This window comes from Amblyomma mixtum, chromosome 1 (genome assembly GCF_055824585.1).
Source record: "Amblyomma mixtum isolate Tamu chromosome 1, ASM5582458v1, whole genome shotgun sequence".
Taxonomy (NCBI): Eukaryota; Metazoa; Arthropoda; class Arachnida; order Ixodida; family Ixodidae; genus Amblyomma; species Amblyomma mixtum.
Genome location: NC_143012.1, coordinates 322,380,701 through 322,403,995, shown reverse-complemented (window position 1 = coordinate 322,403,995; position 23,295 = coordinate 322,380,701). Strand labels below are relative to the sequence as shown.

General features: G+C 45.6%; 1 protein-coding gene across 1 annotated transcript in view; it reads right to left on the bottom strand.

The window, feature by feature from the left end:
* The window catches only part of LOC149372709 (cell adhesion molecule Dscam1-like), an 87,465-nt gene that overhangs the window by 7,959 nt on the left and 56,211 nt on the right, over positions 1-23,295 (bottom strand). Inside the window, exons 7-21 of the mRNA XM_089567261.1 lie at positions 21,774-22,097; positions 18,991-19,168; positions 17,646-17,878; positions 16,913-17,074; positions 14,158-14,448; positions 12,226-12,345; positions 11,220-11,399; positions 8,807-8,954; positions 7,169-7,317; positions 6,945-7,079; positions 5,055-5,222; positions 3,922-3,992; positions 3,014-3,263; positions 2,792-2,884; positions 1,677-1,898 (exon numbers count right to left, since the gene is read on the bottom strand). Coding sequence (XP_089423387.1) covers positions 1,677-1,898; positions 2,792-2,884; positions 3,014-3,263; positions 3,922-3,992; positions 5,055-5,222; positions 6,945-7,079; positions 7,169-7,317; positions 8,807-8,954; positions 11,220-11,399; positions 12,226-12,345; positions 14,158-14,448; positions 16,913-17,074; positions 17,646-17,878; positions 18,991-19,168; positions 21,774-22,097 — 2,724 coding nt within the window. The remainder of the gene's footprint in view (positions 1-1,676; positions 1,899-2,791; positions 2,885-3,013; positions 3,264-3,921; positions 3,993-5,054; positions 5,223-6,944; positions 7,080-7,168; positions 7,318-8,806; positions 8,955-11,219; positions 11,400-12,225; positions 12,346-14,157; positions 14,449-16,912; positions 17,075-17,645; positions 17,879-18,990; positions 19,169-21,773; positions 22,098-23,295) is intronic.

Sequence of the window (23,295 nt, the reverse complement as noted above, 5' to 3'; positions counted from 1 at the left end):
TGCTCAGTGTTGCCCTCTTATTTTTGCTACCACTGATTCTCTACTGAAGCCAGTATGCAATAGAGAATTAGCTCTTTGTCAGCTCAGACACAGTGCAGCATGAGTGCTCAGTGTTGCCCTCTTATTTTTGCTACCACTGATTCCCTACTGAAGCCAGTATGCAATAGAGAATTAGCTCTTTGTCAGCTCAGACACAGTGCAGCATGAGTGCCCAGTGTTGCCCTCTTATTTTTGCTACCACTGATTCCCTACTGAAGCCAGTATGCAATAGAGAATTAGCTCTTTGTCAGCTCAGACACAGTGCAGCATGAGTGCTCAGTGTTGCCCTCTTATTTTTGCTACCACTGATTCCCTACTGAAGCCAGTATGCAATAGAGAATTAGCTCTTTGTCAGCTCAGACACAGTGCAGCATGAGTGCTCAGTGTTGCCCTCTTATTTTTGCTACCACTGATTCTCTACTGAAGCCAGTATGCAATAGAGAATTAGCTCTGAAAATTATTGGTAGGGTTCGTCAGAAGATTCACTCCGCACAGCTGTGAAACTACAGTGCGTAAGGCAAGCGGCCTTAAAAATAATGGTCTTTTTAGTACTTATATGTTGCACTATGGTGCATGAAGTGATTTCAGTCACGATCACAATACGATAAGGACCAGTTGCCAACGATGTAAATGCCTTTTCATAAGTGACTCTAGAATGCTTACTGCTTTCTCATACTGGTAAATTAGACCCATTTTAGCGATTAATTTGCTTTTAATTCATTGTAACCCTGCAAATTATTTATGCACAGATCTGGGTCCGATGCTTGGGAGCCTATGACCGCTTGATAGTCCTGATTCAGCTTGCTTTCTAGCCGACTGAGAGTGTGTGTACAAATTCGGCTAACCCTTTTTATGTTGACAGCGTGCACGTTTATAACACCAATACACACCGCAGTGCATCAACCTGCGTTTGTTCCTGCAGCTTACAGCCGAGATCTGTAAAGACTATTCTAGCTCCTCCTAACAGAGCCTTGTAGGAAGTGGCATGGTCAATGTGACTGCGCCTGCCTCTATGAAAGAAGATGCAAATTAGCCATATAGGCGCAAATTCAGACCGAAAAAAAAAACTATTAGCAGCTCCTAAATAGCGGCTATGGTTCTCACGACATGTTGTATTCGCCAGTCAAGCCTCTTAGAACTACCCCAGGTATGCATTAAAAAAGCAGAAGTGTACAACGTACGAAAGAGACGGTAAAAAGAAACGTGCAGCGGTAAGAAGAAAGTTTTAAAAGCTACATTGTGAATCAAGCCTTTTAAAGTGCCATGTTAGCTCATGAGGAGGTCAGTCGCACAAAAGTAGCAGTAATTAGATAGCGAAATCAGCTTTGTCTTCTGCGACTGTTCTGCTGAGTGAGATTCAAGGGTAGTGTAAAGCTTGAGCGCTCTACAACTGTTCACGTTTGTTTCGTGAAGCGACACAGGTGGTACGAGAAAATATTGTACCTGATTCGGAATATGATAGCAGATATCATGCGGAAGTATTTAATATGCGCAGGATTACAAAGTGCTGTAAGCCACTCCTTAAATAATGTATTCGTCGCACTGAAGTCTTCGGCATTTTGTGATCCGCCGCGCTTATCCCCGCGGCTTCTTCATAAGGACTTTAGCCTAGCTGAAAAGACGCGGCTTGCGCCCACCTGATCCATCGGTCTTAGCCAGCACGACGTTGCTTTGGGAACCTCGGCCAGCCGAATTGAAGGCCAGAGCGTAAAAGGTGTAAGCACTGCCGCATCCCAGACCCCGGAACAGGTACGCCGACCGCTCGGAGCCCGTCTGCACAGATGACCATTCGGACGCCTCCCACGATGCAGTACGCAGCGGTTTTAGTCTCGGTTCAGCCTTGTAAAATAGAAGATAGCCTGCGAAGACATGAATTACTCAAGACACCTCTAGCATGCCTTGTTATCTGTACTAAGTACGTCGTGTTATCAACTAAAGGTGTGCTCAGTTGGTGACGTCTTGTTTGTGTTTCGTCGCGGCTCAGTTAGGATCAATTTTGTCATGATTAACATTTTTTTTCTTTAACAATGGATGTTTCGAAAATAAAGCCCCTAACGAGGCGATTTTTCGTGGCCTCTTACAGTCAGCTCGCAGGCGCATGCTCCGCGTACGAGAGTTAGCATCATCTGCCGGCCTTGCACTGTCCTTTAAGCATACCATCGAAATTTACGTGCAAATGCTGGAACGATAATTTGTTAGACGACGAATATTGCCCCAACAGGCATACCTGGCTTTGAAACATACCACCAAAGGAGAGCGCTCGAAGCCGGGAACACGAAACATCTTTCACAATCCAAGAATGACGCGAATATAAAGGCCCAGCAGAATGTAAAATATAATTAGCGAAACTACAGCCTGCTATCACTTTATTAGTTGAGCTGCGCCACGCCCAAAGCGACCATACAACGCCATAATGATGTCGTGATGCCGATTCGCCACATATTCAAACGCTCGCAGCATTTCGGCTGATGTAGACTTTTCGTTCCACTATGTAGCAATCAAGAGTGGAGGGGGGGTTATTTCTTCGAGTGTTATAATAAATGTGCTACGTCTTTCATAGCTGCTTTGAAGGTCTCCGCCGACGCACTGTAGTTTACAATTCGTTCAGACCAATTAGAGATACACATGCATGGGCAACCCAGGTCCTGACGCTGCAGCTGAATACCATCATACACCTGTGTGTATAAGTCCCTTTTTACGCAACACCAGCACTGAAAAGTTATCGCCCGCATTATGCGTAGCAGGCACTCACCGTCGACAGGTTGCTCCTTCGGCGCGTCCCATTTCAGTTGTATTGACGAAGAAGTACAGGAGACGAGATTTAGCCGCGGAGCAGTCGGGGGATCTGCATTCACATATTGCGAATTATGGTTGGTGTTGGTGCACATGGTATGCGCAGTGTTTATGCGACTTTTCTCTATTTTATAACCCTCAGTTCAATCAAAGAATGGCGCGTGATATTTGGGCTACTGACCCACATCCAGCGTCTGGGCCATGATCTCGTCCGATGAAGGTCCGGCCCCCTCGGCGTTGAAAGCCTGCACGACGATGCCGTACCGGGTGCGGGGCCGTAATTCGCCCAGGAAGCACTGCTGCTGCTGAGATGTCGACAAAGAAGGGCTGCTGCCTAGGGTCTTATACAGGTAGGGCTGCCCACTGCCCCAAACGCGGTAGCCCACGTAGTAGCCTTGCACGCCACCGTGTGTCTCTTCCTCCAGTGGTGGCTGATGTGGACCAGAGAAAGAAGTGTTATTCTTCAGTAATCTTTTATCAGCTGGGTAAGGTGCACTGACGAGGTTGAAAAGATGCACACAGTCTTTATCCAGGCAAGTCTAAATGTGTATTGCTAGACTGCTCATTGCATGCAAGTAATGTTACAACAATTTAGAATAGACACCTTAAAATTTCGATATCTGGCTGCTTCTCAGTACATAGCAATATTTTAAGGTGCGCGTATCACGGCCGACGAACTGGTCGCCAATGCACAGCGCACAGTGGTCGTAAACAGCTGCCCTTAGTTTTCTTCGACGGCATGCAAATATTAGTTGACAAGTGGCAAAACTGCACCGATGCAGGTGAAGGCCTTATGGAAGCGCAATGCTTTCCTCTTAATGAATACATTCCATATTTTCAATTGTATATATCATCTTTCAATTCGATGACATAATCTAAATATTACTCTCCGGAAGGTCCAGAAATGAAACCTCTACGCTCCCGGTAATCTCTTTTCCTTTTATAGCAGCCGACCCGGGTGTGGTTGATGGACCCCTCTCAGCAATGCTGATCCGCAAATCTTATGCAGACATCATATCTGCTATGTCATCATCAGATAACGATGTATAGGTTTACACTAAAGGACAAATCAACGCTGGGCGCTATCACCTTCCACGTGACGTGCACGGTGCGGGAGCCGGTCGGAGACACCTTGATATCCCTTGGGCTACCGCTTGGAGCTGCGCATCAAAACAAAGACAATCTCTTCTGTCTCGCAGTCTTGCCAAAAATCTTCCCCAAGCAGGAATGGCACACAACTAAAATATAAAAGCTATAAAACGACCAGTCGCAACAGCCGCAAAGTCATATACAGGGCATCAAATCCCACCGTCAGTACAAAAACAATGTTAGGAGCTAATAAAATAACACACAAACTTGTAGTAATAGAACACAGATACGAATTACAGATTGCTCGGCATAAGACCTCACGAAATTCTGCTTAGAAATTTGAGCACTTTTTTTTCTACTCTTCTAGTTGCACACGAACTCTGGAATGACAAATCGTAGAAAGCGTGTCAATATGCACTGGCTGTAAAGTGAAGCAAACAAAGGCGTTAAAAAAAATTCAGTCTCCCTTGTCGCCGAGAGTATATGTGAGCACGAAGTCGTTCGCAATACCAGCACACTGCCAAGTATGAGTAACAGCAGAAAGAGCCGGAGACACGCGCACACGATTCAGCGGCACATGCGTGTAGCCAAATATCACCATAACATCCACGGCGCCGCTATTGGGCGCGGGAAAGAACACTACTGAGCGCCCCCTTTCCAACGCCCTCACTCTTTTTTGTTAGGAACGCCCCACGCCTTATCGGTTGCGACTGATCAGAAAAACCACGATGACTAGTTGTAATCGTTATAGCATACAAAATGTTATAGGAATGCCGCAGTTAACCCGGTTTTCGCCGAAAATTTTGGGAAATTTTGGTTTCTGTTCTTCCTCAGGTGCATCGCGGTTGCCGGATGATACTTGCCTGAGTTTGTCGAAGGCGAGGCCTTAAAGCACTTCAAGTCTAAAACCACTGCAGAAGTAAGAAATGCGCACAGCCAAAGTTGTGTCTTTAAACGCGTCTTTTTTTTTTCTGCAGCAATCTCCGGAGCTGTTTTTCCTAACATATTTTTCCACCTTCCCCAAGTTTAGCCCAACGGCGACTCTTTTGGTCCATTAACATTGTGTTGTTAATCTTAACACTCATCTCCGCCCATCACTCCCGAAATGTAACCGAGTGATATTGAAATAATACCTTCCTGGCTTGTAGTGGCTACAATCGCATCGCTGAAGTCACCCTGTCCAATGGCGTTGATAGCACGGATTCTCAACTCGTAGGTCGTTGACGGTTGCAGCCCCGTCAGAACATAAGAATGTTCAGTTGGGTTCGCTATTGCAGCTTGGCTTACATTCTGCAAAGAGCCTAAAATAAAAGCAAAGAACAAGGCGAAGTATACAGAAAACTTTATTCCGGCTGTTCATAACACAACATAACTCAGTAGCGCGCGTGTAACGTACACGAACACCTGTCAGGGGCAGTCGCTCTGCCAGTAAAGCTAACCAGGGCGCCCAGCAGATGGAGAACCCCGTTTCTACTTTGAGCTTTTGATCAGTTCACTCTCGCCCGACCGTCTGCTGGCTGACCTGGTTAGCTTAGTTGGTAGAAAGACTGCCCCGGACCGGCAGGGGTGCCCGTTAGAATCCCCGGGCCAGAACATTTTTTTCAATTGCGAAGTTTCTGTGAAAGTTGTATAGTTTTCATTTGTAGCTGTATAGATGCGTATGCGGGTGTATGCTAATGAGTAATTACTTCCTTAGTAGCTTAAGATGTGCATTTGTGCGGTTTGGCGCATTTTAGGCTCCATCTTAGTCACTTACCTGACACCTTTATATTAAATTTACAGGCTCTAAGTTCACGGAAGTGAGTATGAGGGCCCCAATAAACATCGTGCGCATCGGCCAGTAGAGTTCACCGATGAGAGCAAACTTATTGTAATTCTGCAAGAATTTCTTTAAACGCTATCAGCGCTGAAACGCTCCAAAAAGCAAAACGTTCGCCTTGAAGAGAAACCACCGTCTATAAGAACTGTCTAAAAGTGCTCTACTCAGATTCACACTGGACACTTCAGCACTAGTGATGATGAGCCTGAAGAACCGCCCGGATCATCAATCTCGTTTTTGTGTTGTGTTGTATTGGGATTAATGGCACATAGGCAGCTAAGGCCATCATGCGCCAAGCACAGATCATCAATCTCGACTTAAACTGTTAATCACCTTGAAAATTTAAGAAACGCCTAGCTGAAATCTGCCTTAATTCTTGAAGAAAATCACGAGCATCTCAAGACATATTTGCATTGACAAATCAGACAAGAAAAAAAATGATTTGTTGGCTAGTGTCCACATTTCGCTAGAACCTGATTTAGTAAATTAAATAATGAAGAAGTCCGCAATTTTAAAACTATTTTTACTAATGCTGTGACTTTCTTTTGTAAGCTGTACACTGAACCAAAACAGCGCACTGTGTTTTGGATGAAAAAACTGGCCTCAAAATCAAAAAAAAACTACACGAGTGAAGTCCTCTATCGAAGTAATGTTCGATTTTTTTTCTCACCCAGGACAGAAGTGTGACAGCCGCTTCTTTTTTTTTTTTTTGTACATCGGATTGTGACATCTCGGTTTTAAGCTATGAAATGTCTTCGAGCCAATGAGAACACGACATGCTTTGACAAAGTTGAGCGTTAGGTTCCTTCACCACGACAGCACTGCCGACCATAGCGACATGAGGATGCTCTCATCACTGGCGCTTTGGCATCATTGTTTTGCAGCTTACAACTTACTCACCGAAGGTAGCGAACTGGTATGTTTTACTCTTCTCCACAATCAAGGCCCACATAAATGGGAAAAGCAACATGGATTCAGAAGACATCATCCATGCAGTGATGGAATAGCTTGCAATACAAACGAAACAGAATGTTTAGGCGTGTTTCCAAAAGTAGAACCATGGTCTTCAAAATTTCATTGTCATCGATAGAGATTTCAAAGAAAAGGAAATAACGGTAAAAATTTTTCAGAAGAAACTCTACATAAAAATTTTTCCTTCAATAAAGCTGCACGAACTTCTATTAAAGGTGGGCCAGGCACTCACTTGACAGCAAGGCCTTGTGCTCGACCAAGTACTTGAGCATAGGAGTGTTTCCCGAGTATGGCACCAGCCAGGACACTGTCAGCGAGCGGCTAGTTATCTGCGTGACCTCCAGGCCCTCGACCTTGTCCGGTGGCTCTGCGTGGAAACGCAAGCGAGGGCCGTCTTTCTACCCGCAAACAGCGATACACTTAATTTACATAGTCAGTGCTACACGCCACGCAAACCTTGGACGATGAGGCGGAAGCTGGCATCGTCACCCCCGTAAGCATTCTCAGCGCGGCAGCCAAAGAGTGATGAGTCCCGGCGGTCCGTGCTGGTGATGCGCAGCACAGACTCCGCCCAACCGCTGCCGGCGTTCTCCTGTACAACGTACCTGTAAGGACGACACAGCTGCTAGTTACGAAATGATCCCTCAGTCTAATGTATTCAGATTCTTGAGTTAACGCTAATTTTCGACGTCTGCAAGTTCTATTGGTGCTTTGCATTAATCCGTTTGGCCGCCGCGGTGGCTCAGTGGTTATGGTGCTCAGCTGCTGACCCGAAAGACGCGGGTTCGATCCCGGTCGCGGCGGTTGAATTTCTTTGGAGGAGAAATTCTAGAGACCCGTGCACTGTGCGATGTCAGTGCACGTTACAGAACCCCAGGTGGTCGAAATTTCCGGAGCCCTGCACTGCGGCGTCTCTCATAGCCTTAGTCGCTTTGGGACGTTAAACCCCATAAACTAAACCAAACGATTAATCCGTTTATCCATATCCCGGCCTATTCTTTAACAAATTCCTGACTTGCGTCTACTGTTCATTCGCCGATGCTTGACACACTCTGGATATTGAGAGGAAGATGCTGAAAATTGATTCGGTTGTGTCGCGTCTATCTTAATGCTTTTTCTAAGTTCCATGAACAACCAAAAGTCTGAAAGTGCTGTCCTTTTTATTTTTCAGCACCTAGCATCCTAGTTCAGGGCCCTCCGCAAATTCGTTCGTACTGCAGTCGCTGCAACACTGCATATAAGGAAACGTAAAACAAAACTTTTACGGTTATACCAGAATGCACGACCACAAAGACGAAAATGTTCGCCTAGGTTGTTTAGGATTACATTCGTGAAAATCAGGTGAGAATTAAGCATCGACAATAACGAATGATTTCTTGCTAAATCTTAGAGCTTGAATCTACGTGTATTACATTGGCCTCGCACGTGTCATGTGACAAGGGCGAATTTACTTTTTCATAACAATTACCTAAACGTCAAGTATAGGTTCGCCAGTCTGTTCATAATTTGTTGCGCTACTTTCAATAAAAAGTTACGCAAGCAGTGTATAGAATATTGAAGGTATGCCAGAAGTGCTGTCGTAGCTGTTAAACACCCCGAAGCGACACACGAGTTACGAGGACTCATTCAGAATTCTTTAACCTGCAAGACATTGGCATTTTCGCAATTATCCTGCATTTAAATGGACCACCGAGGCCAGGAATCGATACCGTGACCTTAGGATCGAGAGCCCAACGCCGATACCACTGAGCCACCGCAACGGGTGCGAGCCAAAGTGCAAATGAAGTTGGTAATAGATCATTTTCAGGCTCTTGTGAAAACTGACTTGTTCGGATACACACGTTACTCCTCCATAAGCATGGATACCGAAATAAATAAAAAGCTAAAGAAATACAGTGAGTGAGTCCAGCGGCAGCAGCTGTCAGTCAGGAAAGCCGATTGTTTACTGCCGGCAGCCGTAATATAAAAGCCACATAGTGCACACAAAAACTTCCATTGAAAGAGTAGACCTTCCGTCGACTTTACTCTATCAGAGCACTCTTTTGCAGCGCGTCCAGAAGTTATTGCCTCTGAACCTGGCCGGCTATTTCTTACCTGGGCTCCAGCGCAGCGTCGAAGCGGCGGCCGTCCCGTGTCCAGGTGAGCCTGATGGAGGGGTCTCCCTGAGCCCGGCACTCCAGGCGCGCAGGCTCACCGCGCCGTACGGTCACTGCCCGGAACTTCTCGGCGAAGTGGGCCGCCACTGCATCCGCATAGAGAGAACCGCCTTTTATTGGACGCCTAGATCCTTCGGATATACGAGGGCTGTGGCGAGGAAGTCACTGGCGTCAGTGATGTTTTTATGCTCTGCGAAAGCAGTTATAGCATCAGATGCCCGTTTAGTGCCGCATCATGCACTTCCTGTTCGTACTTGAAATGTCTTCGGTCCCACGTTTCTCCTTCTTTTGCTGTCGACTCCTCCGAAGAAAGAACGGCCACGATTTACGGCATGCTAGGTAAACTCGGAGTGAAAGAAGTCTAGAAGCTGCCATCCTGAAACTGCTAAAGAAAAAATATATCCTTAATAAGTTCCGGTGGGCTCAAGGTCATCAAAGAAGAGGAGAGCATTACATAAAGAATAAAGAGAAATGGAGGCCAAGGGGTCGAGTGACCGTTGGCATTTGTATATAAGATCCCTGACGAGGGTAAATCATTGTCATGTGAAGGCAATTGAGGTTTGCCGATCACTGGAATTGGCATGTAGATCGCTAAGTTCTAAGTTCAAGTTCAGTTTATTTAGCATCACGTCTGGTTGCTGAGATCATGGCAAAGAAAGCCAACAAAAACATTGGCTTGACGAGAACCGCGCCCCTGTTAAAGACATCAGTTTCTGCGGCAGTGGCGCCGCATATTGTGACACTGTACAGAAGATTAGTAGTTCAAGAAAATGATCAAAAAAACAAATTCAAAACATGCGGTACAGTGGAAGAATTTACATAATGTAGCTATGCAGACGTTACAGGCATTCATTTTTGACGTGCTCATTTTCTAACACCCGCATTTTGGTTGCATATAAAGTTTGACTCTCTCTAATATACTTGTAAGAAGTTACTTGCGGGCTGTATTGAACAATTCAGATAAATATGTTCCTGGGGAAAAAATTTCTGCCTCAATGAATCAGTGTTCACTGTAAATGTAACGATGTGCCCTCGCCGCAAAGCTATGCACAATAGCGTAGTACGAAATAAATGAGCAAATAAATGCGCGTACTCACACTGGCTATCTCTCTGTACAGAAAGCTTAATTGGCGTCGGGAACAACACATGACCGTTCAAAATAAACCCGAAAATCTAGAATAAATAGATTTATAATCTTATATTGACAAGAAAACTAATCACATTTAAACCTGCAATAACAGCTGCTTCGAAGTCTGCGGCAACACAAAAACAATATCATGGAGACCCAAAGATAATTCCACACACCTCGCTACCATTTTAAATAATTGCTCTCCTGTAAAGTGGTAAGCACGTTGAATGTTCGACATCTACTCTGTCTTATGAGCCTCTTTCCTGCGCATCAACTCAAGGAACCATCTTTCTCATGTCCGTCTAGCTTCATGCCACGTACAGGGCCCCTATACTACCATGCCATTCTAAAAGTAAACAGTTTTGATTCGTGCGCCCCAGCAAGCACAAGCGACATGAGGTATTATCATTGCTAGAGTCATCTTGATCAGCCGTTAAGTACAGTACAGGGTAAATGGCTGTGCTAATTGTCTCTGCCCACCCGCGTGGTGTGTAATGGAAGCCGTCAGCCAATAAATCACAACAAAGTACCTAACCCGTCTCTCACCTCGACCCTTTGCTGCCTTTGATCACGTTTCGGTGCACTGTTATCAACTCCTGTCATTTTAATAGAGTACTGGATATAAGTTTCGAGTCCTACATGTCTTGCCCACGTTGATGCTCTCATTTTAATTTCAGAAAATTACCTTCAGCCCTCGAAATTTGTTGCGTAACCGCTCGCCTCATAAACACCGTCCTGATTATAATTTCCCCTAAGGAAAAAAAGACATGAGTTGTATAATAAGTTATTAACATGAGAAACATTACTTTGTGAGCGTTTCACAATAAATAGCTATTGTATAGGAATTTTAGTACCTCCGACTTGATGAAACCAACGTGCATAGGTTTCTGTATTTTTATCTATATTTACGTAGCCTGCGCAAAAAAAAACAGTGTTATGACAGTTCCACGATAAAAGAGAGCGAAAAAATATTTTATTAGGGTTACAGTATACTGCACTGCCTTGTTAAACACGGGTGCACTACATGCCCACTTCGTTATTTACCTTTACTAGACATGATGTGCTCCTCTGCCCAGAGCTCCTGGAAGAGCATTTTTCTTGCACGGAGATGCTCACCGAACAGATGCATCTGTTCAGTGAGCAACTTCCTGGCACGAGGCTTCACGTGCCATTTGGCGTCGCTTGAAAAGAGCACATTCTAAAGCGTCATCTGCGCACGCACCTTGCACTTCAAGGCTGACGACGCTCGAGATGCCAGGTCCTATGCCGTTCTGCGACTGGCACAGGTAGCGGCCGGCGTCCGAGAGGCCCACCTCGTCAATGGCGAGTGACCCGTTCTCCAGAACGCGCACGCGGGCACTGCTGGTGATCGTAGCGAACTGGCGGCCTCCATCCTCCGACACTGGCCTCGGCCGGGACCAAGGGAAAGAAGGTTGGGGGACAAGGTGAACGTAAAGACGAACTGAGACCACGAAGTCGTTCGAAATCATACATTTTGCCTGCTCGCGAAACGCACCACCCTGCGTGACGACAGCCGTTTCCTGCGCTGGCAGCTTGCACGCGTTTCGAGAGGCTGACTTAATATCAAGGAATGGTGTGGGGAGGTAAAGCGCAGCCAGTAGCACAGCGTCTAGCAGTGCTGTATCAATTTTCGGTGCTGGATGGCTTGCTTCTTTTTACAAGAAATTAATTTTCACGACCAAGAGGACAGTGTTAGAGCAAACGTGACGACTACACCATTCCAGTCAAAGGACATACCTTGGATGTTTACATCATCTTTCAGGTGGAGAAAAATGATTTCACTGAGGCAAACTAGCAGTAATGTGAGGCAAATTATACTGTTAACTTCGCAAAAAAAAAGAACAATGATTTACTTACACATGCCCTCTTGCGCCGTGTACAAGTAGCATGTTTCATGTCGAACTTCCTTTCGTGATTCGCTGCCGAAAAGACAGACGCTTGGTTTCGCGTTTTTCACGTGTTCGTTTTGGGGCTGTTTACGGTTGCGGCTTTCCTTCCTGGTAGTTTGACCATGCAAGTGCACCGCCGTGATCAGAGCTTTAGAAAAACAATGAAACCTAACCAACAATAAGAGACAGAATTGGAATAGATGTATATTTGTGCACGTCTGCAGACTTGGGCTTGCAAGTGAGTAACAAATGACTCCCTGCTTTGAAGTTGACATAGTTTGAGCAATTATTCATTTCCATGTCTTCTTTTCCACTCACAGCGCTCCTTCTTCCACCGCACAGCCGGCGCAGGAAATCCGTCCGCCTGGCAGTCGAACCTGACCTGGTGGCCCAAGGTGGCGGCCTTGTCTTCTGGCTGATGGCGCCATCGAGGACCAACTGCAGAGCGGGAAGCAAAAGACGCTCTGATTGGTTGTTCGCTCTTCTTTCTTGGAAGCATGCGATGATGTCGCAGCAAGTAGCAAGCTGGAGCCCTCTGAGTCAGGCCGACCTTTTACTTTTCCGATAAATGAACTCCTGTTTATATACTTAATTCCTTACAATAGTATCCTATGTATCTCTTTAGCTACTGATTACCCTCTTTCTGAAACATGCACCCACGAGTCCTTCATGCATCTTGTACATAGGCAGAAACTTTCAATTCCGGTTCTCTTGATTTTCAGCTAATGCAAGCAACACTGGATGTCATGAAGGTGAGCTTAATTGAGGGATTTTACAAATCTCCCGCGAAGAGAATTAGCAGAAAATTTACGCACGTAATTTCAAAAGCAAGAGATGCGCGGCACTGCAATCACATCATGTCAAGTCTGTTTCACTTTTGCAAGTAGCAGAAAGATTCTGGATCGGAAATCAGAATGCTTTAAATAAGTAGCCTTGTCAACGTTCATAGATAAGACAAAGAGGCTAATAGAGATCACAGCTGCCATTCTCCGGCAGCAAAGCAATGCTAACATTTTCCTTTCTTCCACATGCAACAGAAGTGAGTTGCACTAAGGGTTCAGTGCATACGCGGGCGCTCAGCCGCTTGCCATGGAGCTATGCAGGCCTGAGCGTATCTTTTTTACATCCTGCATCCACCCTGTGTGACAAATGCTTTCGGGGGTTATCTATGTTAATAACGAGACAACGGTTAAGTTAAAGTATTACGGCGCTCCTCGTTTAACCAAACGAATCAAGTACATGGGACAAACCATATTGAAAAGTACCAAAAAAAGAACACGATAAAAAAAATCTGTCTTAAGCACTTTAAAAATGCAGCTTTCTTGTGACTGCAGCCGATTTACTCTTACAAAAATGTTAATGGCTTTAGGTGATTTAATTTGTTTGCTTTCCTTGAAATTGTTTTAGTGATTAAGAGCTAACAATAGGAGTAATGAACATCCAACATGCCTAATTCATGATGAATATCATGCCCGGTAACGCAGTGTGCAGGCTTCACTGAATCCTCACTACGCGCGTGTGTGATGCAGGTGCTGGGAGCGTAGTGCTTATAACAGGGTGATTCACCAAAGACTTTACATAATTTTTAAATATGCCTTTTTGAGTTAGAGTTGCACTTTTTTCGGCATATCATTGTCAGCGGTGTAGTACACCAGAATACTGCCAACGCGTGCTAGCAAGTAGGCTGGTTAACTAAAATTGAATAGTTAACTTTTAACTATTACTTTTAGGCTCCTTAACTAATGAAGGCTGTAGCCCACTGTAAGAAATATTCATATCAGTTGCTAGAATTTCGAAAACGCGCCTACCCTCGGCGCTGTGGTCTAGCAAATTTTGGCTATTTCGATGAGTTGCGTGCACACGAGAGGTTGCTTTGCCTGCAAGCTTCTCAAAATCGCAAATATTTTGGCGCCAAGTAGCCAAATTTTTTTTAGTCACGGCGCCGAAGATAAGCGCGTTTTCTAAATTATTCTAAAAACTGATATGGATATTACTCACGGTAGGTACACGCCTCCCAATAATTAAGGAGCCTGCTCCTAACTGTATTATCTAAAAGGTTAACGTTTCGATATTAGTTAACCAGTCTTTTAGTTAGCACGTCTTAGCTGTATTCTGATCTTCTACACCGCTGAAAACGCTATGCCTGAAAAAGCTCTCTTCTAACTCAAAATGCCTGTTTTTAGAAATTGTGTAAAGTCTTAGGTGAAACATCCTGTATATGAGCACCCTCGATCAAGTCGACGAGCTCACCGCGAACAAGCATGACTGCGCTGCGGTTGGCTGAGGCTGCCGGGTTGGAAGCGACGCAGGTGTAGGTGCCTGAGTGCAGTTCCTGGCGAACAGCGACGAAGGAGAGGAACGAAGTGTAGTCGTTCGTCCGGGACACGGTAGCGTCTAGCGCATGCTCGTCCAGGGCGCGGCCATCCTTCAGCCAGCTTATGGAGATGGGCTGGTCCCCGTCGGACACGATGCAGGCGGCCCCCGCTCGTTTGCCCTCGGTCAGGCCGTCCGGAAATTTGAACGGGCTCACCACAGGAGGCGCTGTGGGGAACATAAGTGAGCTCTGAAGTGTGTTTTATTGTTGTTTTTGTCTAAACCGCACACTGTGACCATTTTTCTCTTTTCGCAAGCTTAATACGATTGTTCCTCAGACGCATTTTGAAGCGAATAGCTTCACTATGCTCGTCAACACCGCGCTTCGCGAGAGCCACCCCTCGGCGCCGCCGCGGCGCGCGCTACGTCGCCACTTCTCCTCCTCGACACAGGTTTACCCCTCGCCGCTGCCGCGCGGTCGCCCCCGCCCTCCCAAGAGGAGAAGAGATTTTAATAGCCTTGTATAACGATTGTACAAGCTTTGTATACCTAAGACAACACGTTTTGGAAAAGCTAGAAAGCTGTACCCAAATTGTAACGAATTTCAACGGGGTCTATCAACAGTAACCCAATTGGTGGAAGCAATGCATGATTTTTGCGAGATTGCTGATCGCAAGGGACAGATAGACATTATATTTCTAGATTTTATGAAGGCTTTCGACAAAGTAAACCACCGAAAGCTTATCTCGAAAATGACGCACGTTCTTAAAAATGATTCACTGGTACAATGGATTGAAAGCTTCTTGAGTGATCGCCGACAGTCCGTATTCATCGAAGGAACTATGTCCAGAACCTGCAAAGTAAGATCAGGGGTGCCGCAAGGGTCAGTGCTTGGACCGTTATTGTTCCTGTTGTATATTAATGATCTTGTGACGGAAAGGTCAATTAAATTAAGATTATTTGCAGACGACTGCATCATTTATACTAGGATTCAAACAGTAGATGACCAAATTAGACTAAATCAATACTTGGATAAAATAAATGACTGGTGTAAATTGTGTCAAATGTCCTTAAACCCCATTAAATCAACATGCATGACTATATCGCACAAACGTCAACCACTAGAATTTGGGTACTCCGTAGAAGGAAACACGCTCCGACGCACAAATGAATTTCGTTACCTAGGGGTGACTATCACATCGAACCTTATTTGGAAGCAACACGTGATGTCCATTGTTGGTAAAGCTAATAAGAAGTTAGGCTACCTCAGGAGAACACTAAAGTTTGCTTCAAGTGAAACAAAACTAATTGCATATAAAACGTTGGTGCGCCCTGTGCTAGAGTACGCATGCGAGGTGTGGGACCCGAAAAGCAAAATGTTAGTGCAGGAACTGGAGCATGTTCAGAGGCGCGCATTACGTTTCATATTCTACCGCTTTCGGAGGAAAGATTCAGTATCACCTTTGTACAGTGAAGCCAACTTACCGCTCCTTTCTGTTCGACGAAAACATAAACGACTGTGTCTCTTTTATAACATTATGAATGAAACTGTTGGGATTGATAAGCAATGTTATATAGTCACGGCCAGAGGAGCCGTGAAGGTAGGCGTCGGGAAGAACCCAAGACTGAGACCCTTCTTTTAATTATAGAACCAGCTTCCACGACACAAAACAGAACAAGCGCTCCGCCAGAGTCCACCGCCGCTTCGTCGTCGTCTTCGATTCAGCGCGGAGGCCGCGCGGCGCGTTAGGCGCGTGGCAATATAAAGGAGTGCACATCTCGCATAACCCGCAATAAACACACTCGATATGTCAAAGAATTCCGTGCTGCTAAAGATTGCTTTAAGTATTCCTTCTTTCCGCTGACCGCACATGACTGAAATCGGCTACCTGATGACGTGGTGTCTGTGGAATCTCGTGATGAGTTTTCGTCTCTGCTTTATGACCATTTGTGTAGTACTTAGTAAGCATATTTTGTTGCGGGTTTGTTTGTTTGTACCAGTTGTCTTGGTATTTCTGTCACTATACAATGTAATGTTTCCACTCCTACCTTAGTCCTGGAAAGGACTGGTAGCATGTAATAAATAAATAAATAAATAAATAAATAAATAATTAAATAAATAATGTATGAAACCTTTCGCTAAACCACGAGCATCGCCACGAAGCTTTTCGCTTCGAGATATCCAGGCTTAACACTTTAGCTAAGCCTCAGCCCAACTTTTTTGTCTGCTGTTCCTTTCTGCCGTCCTCGAACGGCAGACGAGCCTATGAGGCTAGCATCCCAAAGCGTTAGTACAAATAAGCTGCATCTGTTGAATGCACGTGGCGCCCTTGTAACCACTCAGCGCATTCATTGTACAAAACAATGCAGTATCAGCTAGCCTGATTTGTCGCTCTTCAAATGAGGCACAGTGTTCACCACAGTTCCTTTTCGGTTGCTAAGTAGGTTGGTGATACGAGTTGTACGGGAAGGCAATGTTTCTACTTCTCTCACTCCTGAGCTTAAGTCACTACATTGTTCTTATCCGGAACAAATAGTCATTTTTATCCGATTAGCAGTGAACTTAAGCGAAGTTCGAACCAAATTCTTCTAGATCCCGTGACCGAGTCTGAATGATTATTCATGAAAATATAAAAGCTCTTAAAAACGAACAAACAAGTGAGTTGTGCTGTTACATGGCTGAGATACTCACTCATTACGCGCACGGCGAGCTGACCGCCGGCTGTGTTCCCCACCGGGTCGCTGGCCGTGCACCCGTAAAAGCCGCTGTCCTGGCCGCGCTGAACTTGGGTCACCACCAAGGTGCCGTTGGGGAAGCTTCGCTGCCGGTGGTTCTGGGGAAGCCAGCGCCCGTCTGCCCATGGGAAAAGCAGCACGCGGTAAGCTCGATGCAAACTGTCCTTGTGTCTCCTACCTGTGCTACAGATTATAATGATGCGAAAGCCTTTCTTATTACATGCAGATATACTGCCAAATTCCACGCCGTGGGTGGTGACGACATCGCTGCTCTCTTTGTAAAAGGCGTGACGGCGGCGCTATAACGAAAAGTTCCACGAACCATTCAAGCGTTACCGATCTGGGACTTCCTGTACTATGCTGTGTTTTGACATAGACAATGGTTTGCAACAACTTCGGGCAGGAAAGCATATTGTACACGCGCACTTGTCATTTCAACTTATCTTACTGCAGCATATCGAACTAAGTTTAACGTAATATTCAAGACCCTTCTGGCTATGCACACATGAACATTTGTGGCTGTACAATCACTTCCTCAATGCTTCCAGAAAACAAATTCAACTGCTCTCTGTATCTAGTGGATGGTCATGCACTCTCAAACTTCACATCAGAAGTCTCACTGAAGATTTGTGGCTAATATAAAGAATGATTCCATAATTCATTGTATGCCTCGCGCCATACAAACTGACCCTTCTGCCAAGCGATACTCCGAACGGGATGCCCGGCCACGGGGCAGTGCAGTACCATGGTGTGACCTGCCAGAGCAGTGAAGTTACTCATGGCTCGCCGCAGCACGGGCTTTCCCGGCACGACGAGGCGCCCAGAGTGTGTCGCCTGGCCCGCGCTGTTGCGCGCCTCGCAGGCGTAGAGGCCACCGTCTTCCACCCGCACGCTGGTGAAGTTCACGTAGCTGTGCACCAGGCTGAATAGGGATGCAGAGGAGCGGAGGAGGATCAACAAGGAAACATTGCGCCGCTTGCTGGTCCACAGGAAACCCTGAGACACTTCAAGTCTGTAGCTTGCACTATGCGCCACACGCTTGATATTAAGCCTGCCAAACTTTCTGCCCACGTGATAAGCTTAGATTTAAGCAGGTAAGAACAAATGCTGCACTTTCGTTTCATTATTTATTACTCCCAGTGTCTTGTTTTTTTTTTGTAGTTGTTTTTTTTTTTCACAGAGGTGCTAAACTGCCGAGAATAGTTCAACCTTATGTGGTAGTGCGGGGCACAAAGTTCACCCTCCGTTATCTAGGGTTGCAAATAGATGTCGCTTTGCTGTGCCCTGCCTCGGCGCGGCACAACAGTCAAGCACTTTATCTTCTTTGGGACATTGCTTCAGATGGCATGACGGCGAAAACCTATAGTTGTGTCCGTTAAGATGACGGCCGAATGGTTTCGTGGGCATTGGCCAATTAACACAATGTTTGCATGATTGCCGCATTCCTCCTGCTTATGATAGGAAAACAAGTTTTAGGTTATTAGAAAAGTATATATATTGAAAGGGGGTTTCTGCACAAATGGTACAGGGCGTGGTGTTCACGGCAGGCGACACAAAGCGACGAGCAGAACGGCGGGCAGCGCAGACTTACTTTTCAACAGAGTTCGTCGTTAATCGCATTAATTGCTGGCGCAAGTGGAGTAAGGAAAAAAAATTAGTTCGTAAAAGCAATACAACTGTTCTACTTGCCTGTCTTTTACAAGCCTTTTGAAGAAACCCCTGCACTGAAAAAAAAAAATTGCTTCTGCAGCATTTACATCAACTGTTAATCTCGCTGAGTGCGGAAAGGTTTTTGACTCCAGTGGTTAGTTATTTAGAACCAGCGCTCTAAAAAAGACCAAAAATGACGCATGTTAGCGGCTCAATAACTTCGAATCTAATTGACACAACACATGCATATTTATCACAGTAGTGGGCACATTTTGTTAAGTGTGAAATGCGATCCAATCATTGATCGAATCCCAGAACAGCATAAATAAACACAAAGAAAGAAACAACCTCATTAACCCACTACGGGGCGAAGGGGCGTCTCACCGTTCGCTGCTCACGTAGTCTCCCACTCGCACGTGGTAACTTTCCGGCACAGTGTCCCCGTCAAGTGTCCACGTGACCTGGGGCAGAGGGTTTCCCGAGGCCGCGCACCTCAGAGACACGCTGCTGCCTGGTGCGACTACCGACTCGGAGAACGAGTGCTTCAGCACAGGGGCATCCTCTGCACACGCAAGTAGGGAGAAATATATTAAAAGACAAAGTAATAAGTTTCGCGCGTAAACCAGAATTAAATTCCTTTGGCGTTGTTATCGTCCATTTCTTCAGTGACCTTAAAAATGGCACTGCTTTGCAATGAATTCCTATTCACCTTTGTGTATCGTGCCTACGGCTAGTCTCTTGCATGGATATTCCACCAATTTTCGTTACTCTAGAGCTCGTGCCGTCTTTGATTAGGAAGATTTGATATCTATATGCTAGGACATATAATTCGGTGTGATATCTTTTAAAAAAGACAATAGAAGTGCACTCAAAGCAAATAGGCGCTCTGAAATGAAGAAAAATAAACACCAGTTGTGCTCTAAACATGGCCAACCTCGAGACCTATATGCTTGCTAATCTTTTTGCTTTCCCGATTTGTTTTTCGTTCCACCATCAGTTAAATAACTTTCAAACATAAAGTTGCTTATTTTGTAACTTGTTCCGCAGCATTGTTTTTTTTTTAGATGACATAATTTATGAATGAAAATGGCACACACCGTTTTATGCAATTGATCACCGATAAGAGAACAGAGAAACAAAAAAAATACAAGTGCTTCTCGGTGATACCATGAAGGCAGCCGAAATCATTCATCTTTGCGATAAAAAGCACACATAATGTGTGACCCGCGAGTGGTCGGATCACACTGAAAGCGTTATACATTAATACAGGGCTAAGAATTAGGCTTAGCCTGCGGTCTTCCGGTCAAGGCGTGATCCGCGCTTCATGGTTTTGGTGCCAAGCTACGCGCTTATCAAGCATTTTAGGCTTATTTCCGCAGCATAAAAACTTCAGCTTAGTGTGCACAACAACACCCAAGTGCCGTAGAAAGGGACCTGAAAAGTACCAAGAGCCAATAAATGAAGAAGTGCGACCATGCTGCGGCACAAAGTGAGCGTTTTGTATTCTTACAACAGTAAACGAGGCAATGTGGTAACACCTCCAACGCTAATACTCCTCGAAGCAAGTTGCGATGAGAAAAACAAGCGATTGGCGCGAAACACACAGTCGCACGTTTCAGCTAATCTCGTTGCCTACCGCTCACTCGTCAGAACCTAACAAGGAACCCACGCCAACTTGGTGGAGACAAAGCGTGCTCGCCTCACAGCCCCGAAATTCAATTAACCGCGGCTCAGCGGTGCCGGGAAACGCGAGTGGAGGCAGTGGTCGTGGAAAGCAGTGAGACGCCGGCGAGCTGAAAGCCTCCTTCGCGAGTGCGCCACCGAAGAAAGGACGCTGCTCTGTTTACACCTATAGGCGGCGCTGGGCTTGACTGGAAGCGCGCCGCTCTTGCTTAGTTCGAGGTTAAAAGCAGCAGGAGCCTGCTCCGGCAGCAGAAATTTTTCAGCGTCGCATACCAAGTGAGCTTTATATTCTTCCGATTGCAGTATTGTTTTGTTGCGGAAACAGAAGTGCGCAGTAATGGCTAGAGCAAACAGCTGGCGGTTCGGCGAGCACTGCAGCTGTGCACTGCGGATTAACTCTAAAACAAAAGCTGCATTCTTGGAGAAGCATGTAGAATACCGAAGATGTAGCCACTACGTCAAAAACTACTGAAACTGATGCCTGGGCAGCTAAAATTTAAATGAAATCTATCGAAAGTAGTCCTATTCTCAGGCCTCCTTTTGACAAATCCTTCAACTATGACATCTCATTCTGCGATAACTAAGAACAAGAAGTGTTAGTAATACTTAGGTGTCCGGTGCTTAATTTACCCTGTCACATTGGGATGTAAATCACATGGTGCATACCAGAGAAAAAGTCCAAAAGCACTTGCTGGGGCAGACTACAGTTCCAAAATATTACATACCGGTTTAACAAAATAGTTAGCATTTTCTCTTTAACAGCGGCCAAGTTGGGCCTCCCAATAGCCTTTTAAACAAAGACTGCTTTGTTTAAAACGTTGCTTTCAAGCAATGTTTTCGGTAAGTTACCCGAAATTGCAAACAATTCAGATACACTTTGCCGACAATCAATGAAAGCTAGCGCAGAAAGGTACTAGAAAAGAAATGAAAGGAGCATTAGGCCAAAACCATCGAGTATCATTATTTACATACGACGTAGGTATCATTTAGGAAAGTTACTGCTAAAATTGGGCATTCCACAGCTCAAGCAATTTTGATGCGGTGAAAGGCAGCTCGTCCAAGCGATTTACTACAGGCAGCAGAACAGACAATGAAGACTACATTTTGTGGTCGAGCAGGCCAGAAATGGGACTTAAGATGATGTCGAGATACTATCAAAGGTCCCCAGGTCGCATGGTCTTTTTTTTTTTTTTCAGGTGTGCACTAAGGCATCAAAGACATCCCATGCAGAAGGCAGAAATTTCTGGAGGGTTAGGAGGAGCCTCATCCTAATCCCTCAGAACATTACTAATTTAACAACACCTTAAGTTCATACTCATACCGCTCAAAAGCAGACCCGCTATCCCGGGAACTTTTGGCATACCCCCTACGTGCCGGTAGCAGAAGGAATGGGCGAATTCCGCCACTAATCTTTATCTTGGAAAAAGGAACCATGGACGAGTATCTATACCGGCCGAGAGGAGCAAACTGCTAAACCTTCGCACCTCTAACGACGACTGCTGCTGTTCCCTGCGCCGAATCCTGGCCATTGTAGGCGAAGCACTGGTACATGCCGCTGTCCTGGCGCTTCGCTGAAGCGATGAGCAGCACGTCGCGGGAGAGCAGCTTCGCTTTCGCTGTGACTGCAGTGGGCAACCCGCTGTTTCCACTGGCGCCGACCACGATGGAAGACGCCGAGAATAGGGGCTCGCCGTTGTGCGTCCACAGCACACCGTTCACGGGCTGTCCGACCACCCGGCAGGTCAGGTTGGCAGCTCTGCCAGCGTCCACCTCCAGCACGGCGGGATCGATACGTGCCGACAGTGGTGCTGGGCACGGAAATGCGAGAACGAAAAACTTAACTGAAGTATGTGCGGTACACCACCTAATTAATCCAATCTTCCATTGTAAACGTTGCGATAAAATGGGCGGTAAATTTAAAATAAAACTAAGACACACGTAGAGTGAGTTATGTGATGCAAGACAAGCACACCCTGCACCGCGGTGGCCCAGTGTCTACGCTGTTCTACTAGTGAGCACGAGGTCCATTTTCGGTCAGGGCTGCTGCATTTTGATGGAGGCTAAGTGCAAAAACTTAATTTATATTCTAACACGCTTTAAAGAAACCTTTCGTCGAAATCAATCTCGAGAGCTCAAATGCGGCCTTTATGGCCACTATCTTTTCTTTCGTATATGAAATCTAATAGGTTTTGTTATTATTGTTAGGCAGAGGAACGCCGCATGTTGTCGGAAAAAAGAAGGGACAGCAAAATAGGGCTCCTCACAAAATGTTTTCCTTCACCTGGTCATTTGCCTCTTTAATAACATCACTTCGCGTGCAGTACCCACTCTCCGGATGTAGGTTCGGGTTGTGAAAACTCAAAACTATACTGGCCAAAGCCATTGACTGCCTGTCTGAGTGTCGGTGAGCCCACTTGAACTATGACAGCCTAAGAAGCCTCACCTTCCTCTTGGTAACCGACATTCAGTTGCTTCTTTGAGAATATGTTCCTGTAATCATCGAAGTACTTGAACATCCACTACTCATAAGCTCTCAGCCAGTTATTTCATGCAAGGGATTATTTTATTGTTGGTGGATATGCCGCCAAAACCCTGGTGATGCCGGACTCATCATAGAAATTCATGTTGATTTCTTAGCTGCATCTCTTCGTGATTGCATTCAGCAAAGTCGTGTTTAGCAAACTAAGTTCGAAAGTGCACCCAAATATGTTTCTCGTTACTCTCGGCTGATCCTTTGTAACCTTGTGCGAGAGATTTAAGCAGTTCACTGTGAGCTCTCTCCCTGAGTATTTCGCAAACGAATGGGGTCCAATCGCACCTACCAAGCGTTCATCAGAACTGCATGACCAGGTGCTAGTTTCATACACTTTAGCGCTTCCAATTCGACAGCGCTATAAAAGACAAGAACGACAGAGGAACACCACAGTGCTTTGTGGTATTCCTGTGTCGTCCTTGTTTTTTTTTTTCGCACTGTGGAATAGGAAGCATGCGATACCAACTAACCCA